The following is a 17,556-nucleotide window of genomic DNA, read 5'->3' on the forward strand; positions in this document are numbered from 1 at the left end:
TGAAAATAATAACAATTAGCCAAAAATCACTTACCGCAACACTAAAAAACAATAGTGAGATTAAAATGAAGTCTAAAAAAACATATATGTCCATACTACAAAAGTATCTGTAAATGCATTAACACATATTACAACTACAAACATACAAGTCGAAAATACAATTACCAACACAGTAAACAGCAATAGTCAAGCAAATGAAGAGCTTTTAACAACACACAGTAATGTCACTTCCAACATAACTAATAGCAATGACAATGTAATAACAGTATCATTTACACATAGTGACCAATTACCAACACAAACTAGTAGGATACAGGCTCAAAAAACTAACAGGAAAAGAAAGCATACACAAGAAGCAGAAAATTCAGATAACACTGATACTAATATAAGGTTACAAACAACAACTGACATAATAAGTAGCTTTCATGCCCAAATAAGATATGGTCCTGAGTATGCTTGCACTATTTGCAATCAATTAAGGCATAAACAGAATTTACTAAAAACACACAGTATTACAAAGAAAGCAAAATTCTTAGTGTGTAACATTAGCAAATTCAAAACAGATGAGATATGTAAAACATGTTACACCTATATCAATAACAACAAAATACCCCCTTGTTCTTTTTATAATGGTATGACTTTTCCTGATATTCCAGCAGCTTTACAGTTGCATAATTTAGAAGAAAGATTAGTATCACCAAGAATACCTTTTTTACAAATTAGAGCACTACCACGTGGGTTACAAAAATCTCTATCAGGTGCAGTAGTTAATGTACCTGCAGATGTTATGACAACTGTTACTGTTTTACCTAGGCAAATTAATGATAACATGACGATTCCCATTAAATTAAAAAGAAAATTATTTACAAATCTTATACACACTTTGAGAATGTGAGACCCAATAAAGTTAAACACGCTGCAATATATTTAGCAACTACTAGCAATATGTTCAAAGAATATGGAGTCAACATTAATCCTGATTGGCAATATACACCTGCAAATATAACACCTTGTACTGACACTTCTGATACTAACGATACATCAGATTCTGAAGACAACATAGCAGCAGGGAATTTAGATACTATGTTAACTAATGAAACAATAACTACAGAAAACACTAATATTTTAAATTTAGCACCTGCAGAACATAACACACCAAGAGGTCTATATGAAGACATAGGGGCATATTATCAAGCCTGTGCGCTAAAATTATCGCCGCTTTATCGGCCGAAAACGGCCGATAAAGCGGCGATAATGGGCTTGATAATATGCTCTGTGGAATTCCAATCGAAGCCCATGTTAGATGTCTTCACATCTAACATGTGCTTCGATTGGAATTCCATAGAGCATATTATCAAGTCCATTATCGCCGCTTTATCGGCCGTTTTCGGCCGATAAAGCGGCGATAATTTTAGCGCACAGGCTTGATAATATGCCCCCTAGATTCTGAATGTTTAGCTTTCCCTACAATATTTTGTGGCAAGCGAAGGCTAACAAATAAAGAAAGGCATGTTCCAGTACATTACAGCACAATTTGTCAATGGGAATTAAGGAGTAATGATAAAAGAGTAGCAAAGTCTATAACAAATGTTTTCTTTAAATTGACAAAGTTGCGCATAAAACAAATACATAGCAAAATTCACATCTCCCTCAGGAAATACTTTAATAATGGCCATGTTATAACTGCAAAAGACATAAAACAAAAATTAGACAAAATTCTACAATTTAATGAGGGGTACAAAATACTTAAAACTGTACGTAGTTCACCACCATATTGGGAGCAATGCAAAAAAGATGTATTTGCTATGATTAGACAATTAGGGACACCAACTTTCTTTTTGACTTTATCAGCTGCTGAAACAAAATGGTATCATTTAATTAACATCTTATTGCGTAGTGAAAACAAAAAGGAATGTACAAAAGAAGAATTTCAAAATATGTCATGGGAAACAAAATGCACATTAATACAACAAAATCCTATAACTTGTGCAAGACATTTTGACTTCCAAGATAGAAAACTATTTAATTGTATACTATTACATGAAAGTAATCCAATCCGCAAAATAATAGATTACTTGTATAGAGTAGAATTCCAACAACGAGGATCCCCACATATACATGCCATAATATGGATCGAGAATGCCCCACAATATGAAACTTCAGAACTCAATGAAGTTATTACTTTTATAAATAAGTATGTAACATGTGCAAAAACTCAAGATCCAAATATAGAGTCTTTATTACCGCTCCAAAAGCACGGGCATACAAAGAATTGTCGTATTAAACATAAAAGAACATGCAAATATCAGTACCCAAAATATCCAATGCCAGAAACGTATATATTAGAACAATTAGAGCTGGACAAAACAGATCAAGAACTCCTTCAGCAAATTGAACTAATACATCTAACGATGAACTCACAAGAATTTCAAACTTACACTTTTAGTCAGTTTTTAGATTCAATGCAACTAGATATAAAACAGTATCTTAAATGTATACAGTCAATTATTGAAAAGAAAACTATTTTTCTACAAAGAACACCAGCTGAATGCTTTATTAATAACTACAATCCTACAATTTTACAAGCATGGCAAGCAAACATAGATATACAATACATCTTAGATGCATATGCCTGTGCTATATATATAGTTTCATATATTAGTAAATCTCAACGTGGAATGAGCAAAACAATTGCACAAGCTGAAAAAGAAGTATATCACAATCCAAGTATAATAGAACAACTCAAGCATATAGGTAACAAATTCTTAAACTGTACCGAGATAAGTGCGCAAGAAGCTGCCTATCTCATACTTCTAGATCTTTTGTATTCATTAATACAAGCCCACAAGAAAAGAGGACATACTTATTAAAAGACATTGAGACTATAAATTTATTGCCAGATACTTCTAATAACATACAATATGAAAATATTATAGTAAAGTACAGCAAACACCCTGAAATATTAGAAACATGTACATTAGCTGACTATGCATCTATGTATGATGTAAAAAAAAAAAAGAAAAGGAATAAAGAAACGGACCATGAAAATGTTCTCCCAGAAAATAACTTTTATAGCTCAGATGAGGAAGAACTTGAGATTAATCTGCAAAATGAATCAATAGAAGTAGACTATACAAAACGCAAAAAACTAAAAATAATTCGCTATTGTAGATTTAACAAAAACAATGACTCCGAAAATTATTATAGAGAATTGATAAGGCTTTATTACCCATGGAGAGTTGAACATCAAATAATTGGTCAGAAAGAAACATATTATGAACGCTATCTAGAAATTCAAAGCACAATTGACTTTTATCATAATAAATATAATAAAACATTAACAACAAACGACAATGAAAATAGTACATTAGATCCATTACTTACACCTCCCACAGAAATAGAAAATGATGACAGCATATGTCCAGAAATACAAGCTAATGAACAAATAATGTATGACTTATCATTCGATTTAGGAATTAGAAGTAAAACTATTGAAGAAGAACTAACAAATAATTTAATACCAAATGAGCAATATAACAGTATAATGCAAAATCTTACCAATGAACAACTCAACTTTATATACCATCACTTACATTGGATAAAAACAAAAGAAACACCCGGCTACACATTTTGTACAGGTGGTGCAGGAGTAGGTAAAAGCTTCCTTATTACTGCACTTTACCAAACATTACTACGATACTATAATACTAAAGCAGGAGAAAATCCAGACAACATATATGTATTGCTTACAGCTCCAACGGGCAAAGCAGCACATAACATTCATGGTAAAACACTACATAGTACTTTTAAAATACCTGTTTCGCAAACACTAGATCACAATTCACTAACTCATGAGAACAGGAGCACACCACAAAACCAATTAATGCATCTAAAAATAGTAATAATTGATGAGATCTCAATGGTAGGAGCAAATATATTCAATTTCATACATAATAGACTACAAGAAATAGAAATGTCTAACCTCCCTTTTGGTGGTGTATCAATTTTAGCAATTGGAGATTTTTATCCATTAAAGCCAGTATTTGACCCATACATATTTGAAAATTCTAAATATTCATACAGATCATTAAGTACTAATCTATGGCAAGAACATTTTAAGTTATTTGAGTTAACTAAAATTATGAGACAGCTCAATGACTTACCATTTGCTGAACTACTAAACAGATTACGAGAAGGAAAACAAACTACTGAAGATATAATACAGATACAAAGACGAGAATTAGAACCACCAGAAAACATTAACAAAACTATACCTTACATTATGGGAACTAACAATGAAGGTGATAGCATTAATAGTGCAGTTTTATTGCAACATATAATACATTACCCTGTTTACACAGCAACAGCAGTAGATACAGTTGCATCTGACTTAACTGAAATTGTTAAAAAAAAGATTCTAAGTCAATTACCTACAGACTCAACAAAAACAATGGGCCTGCCATTCATTGTCCATATTGCCTTGAAATTAAGATATGATCTAACTAGCAATATTAATGTTAATGATGGCTTAACAAATTGTGCTACAGGCATAGTTGAATTTTTAGAAACAATAAATAACACCCCAATGTTATATGGATTCATTTTGATGATGAAAATGTTGGTAAATATACAAGGCAGGAAAATAAACACATATATAGCACTAACATTGTGCCTACCTGGACACCAATACATGCTATATCACGCCATTTCCAATTTACCAAAACATTTATAACAATTATACGCAAACAATTTCCCTTACGACAATCATCTGCACGTACTATACATAGAACACAAGGAGCAACTATTGAACCACTTTACATACACTTTAACAATAGCAAAGTACATCATATGCATTATGTGGCTTTAAGCAGAGCCAAATCATTAGCTAACATATATATTAAAAAATTTAACCCAGACAAAATAGCTGTACATGCTAAAGTACATGATGAAATGACAAGACTAAGGACAGATATGCAATTGCAAATATCTGTACCACAATTATGTAAATACAGCCAAATGTGTAATTTTATAGTACAAAATATACGTTCACTGCAAAAGAATTACACAGCTATGAAAGCAGACACACATCTAATGAATGCAGATATTCTATGCTTCACTGAAATAAACACTACTAGAACAGCTGATAGCAATACTTTCTTAATAGAACAGTACCATCTATTAATATTTGACAAATTCCACCATCAAGTAACAAACCATGGGATAGCAATTTACTACAAAAAAAATATTTTCTTAATTCCTATATATGAAACACAACACAAAATTGACATTCTACATTTTACTCTGCAGCTTAATAATTGCAACTACTTATTTGTTATACTATACAAACCACCACATGTACAGATACAAACACTATTACAAGTTTTAAGTACGATATTGAACTTTTACCCTAATTATAATTACTGCATAATGGGTGACTTCAACATAGATTTAACACAATCATCACAAAATGCTAACCTACTGCTACAATATATGGTAAACGAATTCAAATGTGAACAGAAAGTAACAGAATATACAACTGACTACAAATCGACTTTAGATCATATCTATAGTAATGTAAACTTAAGTCACTATGGTATATTAGAGTCATATTATAGTGATCACAAAGCTTTATGGGTAGCAATTTAGTAAGCATGTTGTATATATAGGTGTGTATAGATAGCTCGCTATCTTTATGTGGCTGGATCAGTATTTATGTTAAGTAGTAACTCAGTGGCTCTCTATGGGTATATATGTAGCTCTGTATATATGTTTTGATAGCTCTCTGTGTGTATGGCTGTCTCAGTATGTGGGGGTGTATGGATGTATCAGTACGTAGGGCTCTGTATGTATGTCTGAGTGATACACTTTTTGTGTGTGTGTGGTTGACTCTCTCTCTATCAATACCTCACTCTCTCTCTCCCTATCTCTTTCTCTCACTAACTCTCTCTCTCACTACATCACTCACTCTAACTATCTCTCACACTACTTCACTCTCTCACTAACTCATTCACACTCTCTAACTCACTCTCTACCTCACTACTCAACTCTATCTAAATAACAGCAACACAATAACACTACATCACTATCTCTCACTCAATAGCTCATTAAATAACTGTTGCTAGTCAAGTCAAGTCAAGTCAAAGAATTTATATAGCGCACTACATACCCAGAGGGTCTCAAGGCGCTTAGGAAGGGGAGGAGGATTATTTGTCAAATATCCACGTTTTAAGTTGCTTTCTGAATGCTAGGTGGTTCTGGGTAAGGCGAAGGTAAGTAGGGAGTGAGTTCCATGTTTTAGCGGCCAGGTATGAGAAGGATCTGCCTCCCATGGTGGTCTTGTTGATGCGAGGTACAGTGGCGAGGGCTTGGCTGGAAGAACGTAGTTGGCGGGAGGGGGTGTAGAAGGACAGTCGTGAGTTGAGGCATTCTGGTCCGATGTCGTAGAGTGATTTGTGTGCGTGGGTTAGCAGTCGGAAAGTGTTTCTCTTATTGACGGGTAGCCAGTGGAGGTCTTTCAGATGACCAGAGATGTGTTCGTTGCGCGGGATGTCTAATATGATCCTGGCTGAGGCGTTTTGGATTCGTTGGAGTTTCTTCTTGAGTTTAGCGGTAGTACCTGCGTAGAGGGTGTTTCCGTAGTCCAGTCGGCTCGTTACCAGAGCATGGGTGACTGTTTTCCTGGTTTTGGTGGGGATCCAGCGAAATGTTTTTTTGAGCATGCGAAGAATGTTGAAGCAGGATGAGGATACGGCGCTGACTTGTCTGTTCATTGAGAGTGAAGAATCCAGGATGACGCCTAGGTTCCGTGCGTGGTCTGTCGGGATGGGTGCTTTTCCAAGGGCTTCCGGCCACCAAGAGTCGTCCCATGCAGAGGGGGATGTACCTAATATGAGGACTTCTGTTTTATCAGAGTTCAGTTTCAGACGGCTGAGTTTCATCCATTCGGCAACTTCTTTCATTCCTTCGTGTAGGTTAGTTTTGGCGGTGCTGGGGTCATTGGTGAGAGAAAGGATTAGTTGAGTGTCATCCGCGTAAGAGATGATGTTGAGGTTGTGTTGGCGGGCGATGGTCGCGAGGGGGCTCATGTATACGTTGAAGAGGGTGGGGCTGAGTGAGGATCCTTGTGGTACGCCACAGATGACTTCAGTGGCCTCGGACTTGAATGGTGGAAGGCGGACTCTCTGGGTTCTTCCGGTGAGGAACGAGGTGATCCATTCAAGTGCTTTTCCTTGTATTCCGATGTTACTGAGGCGTTGTAAAAGGGTGCTGTGGCAGACTGTGTCGAATGCTGCAGAGAGGTCGAGGAGGATGAGGGCGACTGTGTCTCCATTGTCCAGTAGAGTTCGAATGTCGTCTGTTGCTGCGATGAGGGCGGTCTCAGTGCTGTGTTTTGCTCGGAAGCCAGATTGTGAGGAGTCGAGGGATTTGTTGGCTTCGAGGAAAGCGGCGAGCTGGTTGTTGACAGCTTTCTCGATTACTTTGGCCGGGAATGGAAGGAGCGAGATGGGGCGGTAATTTTTGAGTTCGGTGGGGTCCGCTGTGGGTTTTTTCAGAAGGGCGGTGAGTTCAGCGTGTTTCCAGCTATCCGGGAAGGTTGCGGAGTTGAAGGAGCAGTTGATGACGTCTCGGAGGTGCGGTGCTATGACGGAGTCTGCTTTGTTGAAGATGTGGTGAGGACATGGGTCTGTGGGGGATCCTGAGTGGATGGAGTTCATCAGGCGGATGGTGTCCTCAGTGGAGATTGGGTTCCAGTAATTAAGGGTGTTCACGGGGGGAGAATGTTCAGCATATGGTTGGGTGGGTTGGTCTCCGGGTTGGTTGTCGAAGCTGTTGTGGATGTATGCAATCTTGTTGTGGAAGAATGAGGCTAGGGAGTCGCAGAGGGCTTGAGAGGGGTGATGTTGTTGGAGTTGGCCGAGGGATTGGAAAATTCCTTGATGATGTTGAAAAGTTCCTTGCTGTTGTGGGCGTTGTTGTCAAGTCGATCCTTGAATGCTGTTTTCTTGGCCTTTCGGATTAGTTGGTGGTGTGTGCGGGTGGCGTTTTTGAAGGCGTCCTTGGTGCTAGTGGTTGGGTCTTTTTTCCAGGCCTTTTCAAGGGAGCGGCAGAGTTTCTTGGACTTCTTAAGATCATCGTTGAACCATGAGGCCTTCTTGTTGCCAGGTTTGCTTTGACGTTTTTTCAGTGGTGCTAAGGTGTCGGCGGTGTTGGATAACCATAGGGTGAAGTTGGCGGCGGCTTGGTCTGGGTTAGAAGAGTGGGCTGGGGTGTTTAGAAGGAGCGATGAGGAGATCTGGTCGATGGTGATTTTGTTCCAGTTTCTTTGCAGAGTTGGTTGGAGGTGGTTGATGGGTTTTGGCTTGTTATAGGTGAAGTGAACGCAGCTGTGGTCAGTCCAGAGGAGATCCGTAGTGTGGCTGAAGGAGATATGTTTGCTGGAGGTGAAGATAGGGTCGAGTGTGTGACCTGCGATGTGGGTGGGGGAAGTGACCAGTTGTTTAAGTCTGAGGTTGGCGAGGTTGTCCAAGAGGGTGGTGGTGTTGCGGTCGTTGATCTTTTCAAGGTGAAAGTTGAGGTCTCCCAGAAGGATGTAGTCTTTGGAGGGGAGCGCGTGTGGGGTGATGAAGTCCGTGATGTCTTCACTGAATTTTGCGCGGGGTCCTGGTGGTCTGTAGAGGAGGGTGCCTCTGAGTGTGGTCTTGGGGTTGATGTGGATCTGGAAGTGAAGGTGTTCGGAGTTGGCGAGGTTGGCGTCAGAGCTGGTTGAGATGCGGATTGATTTCTTATGAACGATAGCGATTCCTCCTCCTGTGTGGCCGGTACGGTCCTTGCGAGTGATCTTATAGTCTTCAGGGATGGCAATGGTGATGTCAGGGGCGGAGGAGGCGTTCATCCAAGTTTCCGTTAGGAAGGCGACGTCTGGAGAGATGGTGTCTAGTAGATTCCATAGGTCAATGGTGTGTCTGTGGACCGAGCGGGTGTTGAGAAGGATGCATTGTAGGTGGTTGGGGTCGGGAATCTGTGGTGTGGTCGTAGCGGAGATGTTGTCGGTGCCGCTGAATTTGCAGGAGTAGCAGGAGAAAGGTCCATGGGTGTGTCCAGGAGCGGCTTGGATGCAGTTGGGGGCGCGACCGGGGTTAAGGGCTAGGAGGGTGGCGGCATCGTAGGTAATGCGGGAGGGCTGGGAGGGACGGGGGCCAGGGGGTCTGGCGCTGGGCGCGGTCCAGGCGCGGACAGGCGTAGACGGGCTTACCTTTGGCGCACCTTCGGTGCGGATTGGGCGCGGTCGCTGCGCGTAGACGCTGCGCGTGGGAACTACTGTCATATATGGATAGTGGAGGGGGAGGGGCGAGGGCGGCTCAGCTGGGAGGCGGGGCGGGCTGAACAAGACAACAACAACCAGCAAAATGGAGGAGGGGGAGCACAACAGAGCGCTTGGGGAGAACGCGCTAACACAGCAGCAGAAATGTACAAATTACAAGCCAAAGCGCATTACAAGCAAAGCGGCAGTCAGGCAGAGCTATAGGTGACAGAGAGGAAGGCAAAATCAACAAAAGCGCTGCTCAACGATACCAGTACACGCCAGGGGCACTGGGAGCGACCACTCCGGCCAAAGCGAAGAGCGAGTCACAGCGCTTCCAGGTAGGGAAGCGCTGTTTGTATTCTGTGGGAGGGCGGCTCAGCTGGGAGGCGGGGCGGGCTGAACAAGACAACAACAACCAACAAAATGGAGGAGGGGGAGCACAACAGAGCGCTTGGGGAGAACGCGCTAACACAGCAGCAGAAATGTACAAATTACAAGCCAAAGCGCATTACAAGCAAAGCGGCAGTCAGGCAGAGCTATAGGTGACAGAGAGGAAGGCAAAATCAACAAAAGCGCTGCTCAATGATACCAGTACACGCCAGGGGCACTGGGAGCGACCACTCCGGCCAAAGCGAAGAGCATACCTCACTCTCTTACTACATCACTCTCTAACACACTATCTCACAACTTCACTCTCTACCTCACTACACCACTCTCTCTCACTACATCACTCTATTTCTATCTCACTATGTCACTCTCACTACATCACTATATCACGCCTCGCTCTCTCAAAAGTTCAGTAAGTCAATAACTCACTACCATAATCACTATCTCACTAACACACAAATTCTATCTCTCTCTAACTCACTACATCACTCTCTCTCTATCCCACTTCCTCAGTTTCTCAATCTCTCTATCACACTAAATAACTTACACTCTTTATTTCACTCTCTATTTCACTAACGCACTCTCTATCTCACTAACTCACAACATCACTCTCTGTTTATATCTCACTACATCAATACTTCACTCTGTCTCTCACTACCTCACTCTCTATCTACCTCACTCTCTCAATACATAACTCTCTCTATTTAATAAGCCTGTTGTATAATTTCATATGTTACTTTAAGATAAAGTACAATGTATTCAACAGTTATATCCAAAATGTATACTCACAATTTATTCTCATTTCAGATGATTTCTATACAAGAAATTAAGATGGGCAAACAAGATGAGAGCAAACCTTATCAAAAGGCTATAAAAGCAAACATTGTAACAAACTACCAAAATGCTAAGAAAGAAAACAAAATCTTATACCACCTTGCCCTAGCAGATGAAAGTGGTTCTATTAAAGCAACATGCTATAATGACGATTTTTACAATCAAACCAAACAAGGAAATGGAATTATTATAAGACATTTCCTAGCAAAGAACAATGCTGTACTTTTAACGAAACATACAAAAATATCAAGGATGATACCTTTAACGCTTACAAGTGAAATTCTGCACGAAGCAAAAAATATACTAGAACCACCAGCTCCACCAGTATCACCGATTAAAACAATAAGAGAAGCAAAATTACGGACATTAATGAGCATATCGGGGACAATATCCGAGGTATGTTAATAAGTACAACACAAACTCTATTCCAACATACTCTCTTCCCCACACTCTCTTCCCCACACTCTCTGCCCCACACTCTCTACCCCACACTCTCTGTCCCACACTCTCTGCCCCACACTCTCTGCTCCACACTCTGCCCCACACTCGCTGCCCCACACTCTCTGCCCCACACTCTCTGCCCCACACTCTCTGCCCCACACTCTCTGCCCCACACTCTCTGCCCCACATTCTCTTCACAACATCTCTCCTCCACCACACTCTCTTCACCACACTCTCTCCACCACACTCTCTCCACCACACTCTCCTCCCCAACATCTCTCCTCCACACTCTCCTCCCCAACATCTCTCCTCCACACTCTCTCCTCCACACTCTCTCCTCCACACTCTCTGCCCCACACTCTCTGCCCCACACTCTCTGACCCACACTCTGCCCCAGACTTTTTGCCCCACACACTCTGCCCAACATACTCTGCCCAACACTCTCTCCCCCACACTCTCTGCCCCATACTCTCAGCCCCACACTCTCTGCCCCACACACTCTGCCCCACACACTCTGCCCCACACTCTCTGCCCCACACTCTCTGCCCCACACTCTCTGCCCCACACTCTCTCCCCCACACTCTCTCCCCCACACTCTCTCCCCCACACTCTTCTCCACAACATCTCTCCTCCACACTCTTCTCCTCCACACTCTCTTCTCCACACTCTCTCCACCACACTCTCTTCCCCACACTTTCTTCCCCACACTCTCTTCCCCACACTCTCTTCCCCACACTTCAACGCACTCTTTCTCCAACACACTCTTTCAAAAACACTATTCACAACACTTTCGCATCACAACACTCTCTTAACAAAAATAACTCTTCCCCACGCTGTCTCTTCAAAACACTCTTTCTTCAAACACTCTCTCCACACCACACTCTTTCATCAACACTCTCTATTCCCCACACTCTCTCTACACCACACTGTCTTCAACACATTTTCTCTTCAACACACTCTCTTCACCAAAATCTCTCTGCACCGCACTCTGTCTGCACCGCACTCTGTCTGCACCGCACTCTGTCTGCACCGCACTCTGTCTGCGCCACTCTCTGTATGCACCACACTCTGTCTGCTATACTGACACATTATATCACTAATAAAAACTAATATTTACTTTATCTTTTGCAGGAAGAAGAAACTAAAAACATTTTTGTGTCAGGACAAGAAACAAAATTAAAATCTATTACAGTTATAGACACGACAGACTCTGTCAAAATAACCTTATGGAGAAATGCAACAGAATTCCCAATCACACTTGGAACGTATGTCAAAATGACACACTTAACCGTTCACGAGTTTAATAATGAGAAAATGTTAAATACTACACAGAACACACATATAGAGGTAAGTACTACCCACACTCTTTGCCCCACACTCTCTGCCCCACACTCTCTGCCCCACACTCTCTTCCCCACACTCTCTGCCCCACACTCTCTGCCCCACACTCTCTGCCCCACACTCTCTGGCCCACACTCTCTGGCCCAACATCTCTCCTCCACACTCTCCTCCCCAACATCTCTCCTCCATACTCTCTCCTCCACACTCTCTCCTCTACACTCTCTCCTCCACACTCTCTGCCCCACACTCTCTGCCCCACACTCTCTGCCCCACACTCTCTGCCCCAAACTCTCTGCCCCAACATCTCTCCTCCACACTCTCCTCCCCAACATCTCTCCTCCACACTCTCTCCTCCACACTCTCTCCTCCACACTCTCTGCCCCACACTCTCTGCCCCACACTCTCTGCCCCACACTCTCTGCCCCACACTCTCTGCCCCACACTCTCTCCCCCACACTCTCTCCCCCACACTCTCTTCCCAACATCTCTCCTCCACACACTCTCTCCACCACACTCTCTCCACCACACTCTCTGGCCCACACTCTCTGCCCCACACTCTCTGCCCCACACTCTCTGCCCCACACTCTCTGCCCCACACACTCTGCCCAACACACTCTGCCCAACACGCTCTGCCCAACACGCTCTGCCCCACACTCTCTGCCCCACACTCTATGTGTATGTGTAGCTTTGAGTGTGTTTAGCTCTATGTATGCATAGCTCAATAGGTGGGTAGGTGCCTATGTGTGTTTTTTTAAGTGGCTCTATATGTGTATAATTAACTCTCTATGTCTATGTGGATGCCTCAATATGTATGTTACGTAGATCTATATCTTACAGCACTATCTATCACTACCTCACTCTCTCACTACCTCACTCTCTAACTCACTACATCACTCTCTATCTTACTACATCACAAATTCACTCTCTATCTATCTCACTACTTCACTTTCTCTAACACTCTATCTCACTCCCTCACTTTCACTACCTCACTCGCAATATACCTCACTCACTGTCTTTAACTGTAGATCTGTATCTTACAGCTCTATCTATTACTACATCACTCTCTCACTACCTCACTCTCAATCTCACTACATCACCCTCTATCTTACTACATCACAAATTCACTCTCTATCTCACTACCTCACTTTCTCTCTATCTCACTACATCTTTATATTTCTTTCTATCTCACTCCATCACTTTCACTACCTCACTCGAAATATACCTCACTCACTCTCTTTAACTCACTCTCGCTCTCTCACTACATCAATATCTCTAACTAAAAACTCCACTCAATTTATCTCACTACCTCACTATCTTACAACATCTCTCTCTCAAAACATCACTACATCACTATCACTACGTAACTCTCTATCAGAATACATCACAACTACACTATCTCCCTCTGAATAAGTACATCACTCTCTCTCGCTCTCACTACCTCACTCTCTATCTTTAAAACTATCACTTTCTATTTCACTTACCATCTGGACTACTCCAATAACTAAATATAATCACAATGCACACTATATGCCTCTATTAACAATTTACTTTTACTTTGCAGGTAATAGAACCACCTTTGGAAAAAATAAATATTACAATATATGGAATTGAAAATACGACGCAAGAAAAATGTACCCTAACCGTACACATTCAAGACACTGAACTTTTAAAATCAATGGACATCAAAAATACTATTATAATGGACTACTTCGATATACCTACAGACTTAGAAGACTTTAGTGAAGCTCTCATGCTAAAATTACCCAAAAAATTAAATGTTATATTTAAAAATGGCTGCATTCTTGAAATAATGGAATAAGATTACAAAAATGTAATTAAAAGATAACACAAATGCAAAGTTTTAATAATGTAAACAAAAGTATATAATAATTCTAATTAATAAAAAAATTTAAACACTTTTCAGTACTCATTATTTACAAGCAAAAACAATGTATTTGCTCTTCAGAACTACCAATGCATATTTACAAATAGTCTGTGATTAGCTCTGTATGTGTAAGTCAGTAGCTATGCATGTCCTCACTCTATCTCATTATCTCACACTCTCACTTTCACTACCTCATTCTCTTTCCATCACAACATCTAACTAATTCACGTTCAATACCTCTTTCACTACATCACTCTCTCTCAAGCTCACTACCTCACAACGTCACTCTCTGTTTCAATCTCACTTCATCTAACAACACTACACCTCACAAACTCACTCTTTGACTACTTCACTCTCTCAGTCACTCACTACCTCACTCTATCTACCTCACTCTCACTACCTCACTATCTCTATTTGTATCACACTAAGACACTTTCACTCTGTTTGACTACATCACTCTCTCTCTATCTCACTACCACACAAACTCACTCACTGTTTCTATCTCACTACCTTAAAAGATTCCACTACCTCAATACCTAACTCTTTCACTAACTCACTTTCTCCTTCTCTCACTACCTCACTCTCTATCTACATCTTTATCACTACAAAACTCTCTCTACCTCACTACTACACTCTATTTATCTCAGTACTTCACTATCTGACAACTTCTCTCTCTAAAAATATAACAACTTCACTCTCTCACTACTTCACTCTCTAGCTCACAACATCACAACTTCACTATCTCACTATAACTCACTACATCAATCACTCTCTATCTCACTACCTCACTCTTTCTATCACACTAACTCACTTTCACTCTCTCTTTCACTACCTCTCTATCTCACTACATCACAACATCACTCTATGCTTATATCTCACTACATCACAACATCCCTCTCTCTAACTACCTCTCTCTTTACTACCTCACACTCTATCTCACCAAATCACACTCTATCTACCTCACTCTCTCTCACTACCTCACTCTCTATTTCAATACCTCACTCTATCTCGCTACCTCACTCTCTCTCTGCTAATGCAATAAGTATCCCATATGCAAAAAAAAAGAAAATGCCAATAGAAATAACAATGCCATTTATTTACAGATACAAAATATATAAAAAATAATGAGCACTACCAATAGCTCTAACTATAATATTGCCAAGACCATTGCATTGTAAATGCTTGTTATTCTATCAACTGCCCCGGCCAAAGGCAGTAGGAAATTTGATCTCTTGCTGCCTTTCTTAGCTAGGGTTATCGATTATCCTTCTTGTAATACAAATTCAAAGGGCAGGCCCTTTATTGAGCCTTTTTAGTAACTATTACTCGTGAATGGCAGTGGGTAATTTGCACACTTTCTGCCATTCATGTATAAACAAAAGCTTAAAAGCTTAACAATATTAAAAAACAACCAGTATAGTCTATGGTTATCAAATCTTCTGTTTCTTATTAAAATTCAAACTACAGGCCCTTTATTGAGCCTTCTTGCTAGCTACTACTCGTGAATGGCACTGGGTAATTTGAACACTTTCAGCCTTTCATATTTTTTTACATTATTCATCTACCACTCAATCAACAAATCATCTACACATACACGCACCTACTTGCTGCCTTTCTTGGCTATGGTTATCAACTATTCTTGTATTTCATATCTATATTCAAAGTGCGGGCCCTTTATCGAGCATTTTTCATGTAGATACTGCACTGCCAGAAGGAAGTGGGAAATTTGCGCACTTTATGCCATTCATGTATGAAAAAAAGCTTTACAAAAGTCTACCAATATTAAAAAGAGCCAGTATAGTCTATGGTTATCAAATCTTTTCTTTGTTATTCTAGTTCAAAGTGCAGGCCCTTTACTGAGCCTTCTTGCAAACTACTACCCGTGAATAGAAGTGGCTAATTTGCACACTTACAGTCTTTCTTAGTTTTTAAATTATTCATGTTCCACTCAATCAACACATTATCTACATGTACACACACCTACTTGCTGCCTTTCTTGACTATGGTTATCAACAATTCTATTTCATATGCGTATTCAAACTACAGGCCCTTTATGAAGCCTTTTTATGGTAACAAGTACCCCAGCCGAAGGCTGTAAAAAATACCGATTTACTTTTTAAATAAAACAAATTTTGTTGACCGTGCTGCATCACATTTGGCGATGCAGAGCGGGTAACGAAATTCGTTTTATTTATATTTTTCGGTACTTACCTGACATCGTCCATATCCCGCATTTTACAACCCCCACCCTGCCCCTCCTCTGCCTGACGTCACCGCCCGGCATAACGCCCTGCACGAGCCGTGGCTCCTTAAATGCAATCACAATTTAAGGAATCTCAATTTAGAGATTCCTTAATTGTGATTTTTGCATTTGAGATGGTGCATTCCAAATGCAAAAATACCGGTCACAAATGGAAAGATTCTGAGAATCTGCCCATTTGCGACCGTTTTTTTGCTTGATGCAACTTCTTTAAAATACTCGTAAATACCAAAGCGGATTTCAAGGATAACATTTATTTTGCAAACTACCTTTTCAATGGTTAATATTGCTATTAAGATTCCCTAATATACATCTTTTTTACATTTACAGTCTATTGAAAAGTATTGTGGTGTCTGCAACCAAAAAGCTTCACCAATTTATACAGAAATCTTTATGGTAAGAATCTTTTCTAAGATGCATGCACTATACTTGCAAGCTGACTATGCACCATCAAGGATGTGTAATTCCTATAGCCCGACGCACAGCACATATTGTTTGAGGTCAAGGGCAACAAGTTTTCCCTGTGTATTGTGTCCTTGGCACAAGTAGAAACAACTCACACCAGCACAAACCCTCTGGCTGACAGTTAGCAGTACCACATAATGTTTCAGAGAAGGGCACTGTCTGTAGTTAACGTACTATGTTTGCCCATATGTTAATGCTGTTCAAACCTGTATTTATGGTTCATTAATTCAATGCATTTGTTACTCAGGCACGCACTCTAAGTAAATGTTGTAACCTCTGAGTGCACAACTATCAGTGCCTCCAGTATATAAAAGCGTGCAGCTCTGAAACACGCCTGACTCACGTATACTTATCAGAAATGTCTACTGCCGAGTTAATATTTCTGTCCATATGTTAAAGACCTTCAAACTTCTACAACATTGATGCAGTCATTATTATTAGTCAGAGTGACTCTTCCAAATAAATGTTGTGAACTCAGAGTGCATTACTAACAATTTCTGTAGTAAAAAAAACTGTACACACACTTCCAATGTTTAGCACTATGAGGCTATGTATACTGATCCCAGAATACTCTGCGAATTGACGCAAATAATTGAAGAAGCTTAAAAGTAAGTTTGATAATAGTTTGCTTTCAAAATA

General features: G+C 40.5%; 1 protein-coding gene across 1 annotated transcript; it reads left to right on the plus strand.

The window, feature by feature from the left end:
- The first annotated feature begins 10,777 nt into the window (after positions 1 to 10,777).
- On the plus strand, positions 10,778 to 14,126 carry LOC147732481 (uncharacterized). The gene is made up of 3 exons (XM_086958815.1): positions 10,778 to 10,921; positions 12,098 to 12,313; positions 13,869 to 14,126. The coding sequence occupies exons 1-3, from the start codon at positions 10,778 to 10,780 to the stop codon at positions 14,124 to 14,126; spliced, it is 618 nt and encodes a 205-aa protein (XP_086814941.1).
- Positions 14,127 to 17,556: the final 3,430 nt, after the last annotated feature.

Source organism: Lissotriton vulgaris, chromosome 2_1, assembly GCF_964263255.1.
Source record: "Lissotriton vulgaris chromosome 2_1, aLisVul1.2, whole genome shotgun sequence".
In the NCBI taxonomy this organism is placed as follows: Eukaryota; Metazoa; Chordata; class Amphibia; order Caudata; family Salamandridae; genus Lissotriton; species Lissotriton vulgaris.

What these genes read in the sequence shown, in the direction of transcription:
- LOC147732481 (XM_086958815.1), top strand. Translation starts at nt 10,778, where the DNA reads ATGATACCTTTAACGCTTACAAGTGAAATTCTGCACGAAGCAAAAAAT. An exon ending in TATCGGGGACAATATCCGAG is followed by an intron (nt 10,922 to 12,097) that starts GTATGTTAATAA and finishes TATCTTTTGCAG; the next exon opens with GAAGAAGAAACTAAAAACAT. An exon ending in CACAGAACACACATATAGAG is followed by an intron (nt 12,314 to 13,868) that starts GTAAGTACTACC and finishes TTTACTTTGCAG; the next exon opens with GTAATAGAACCACCTTTGGA.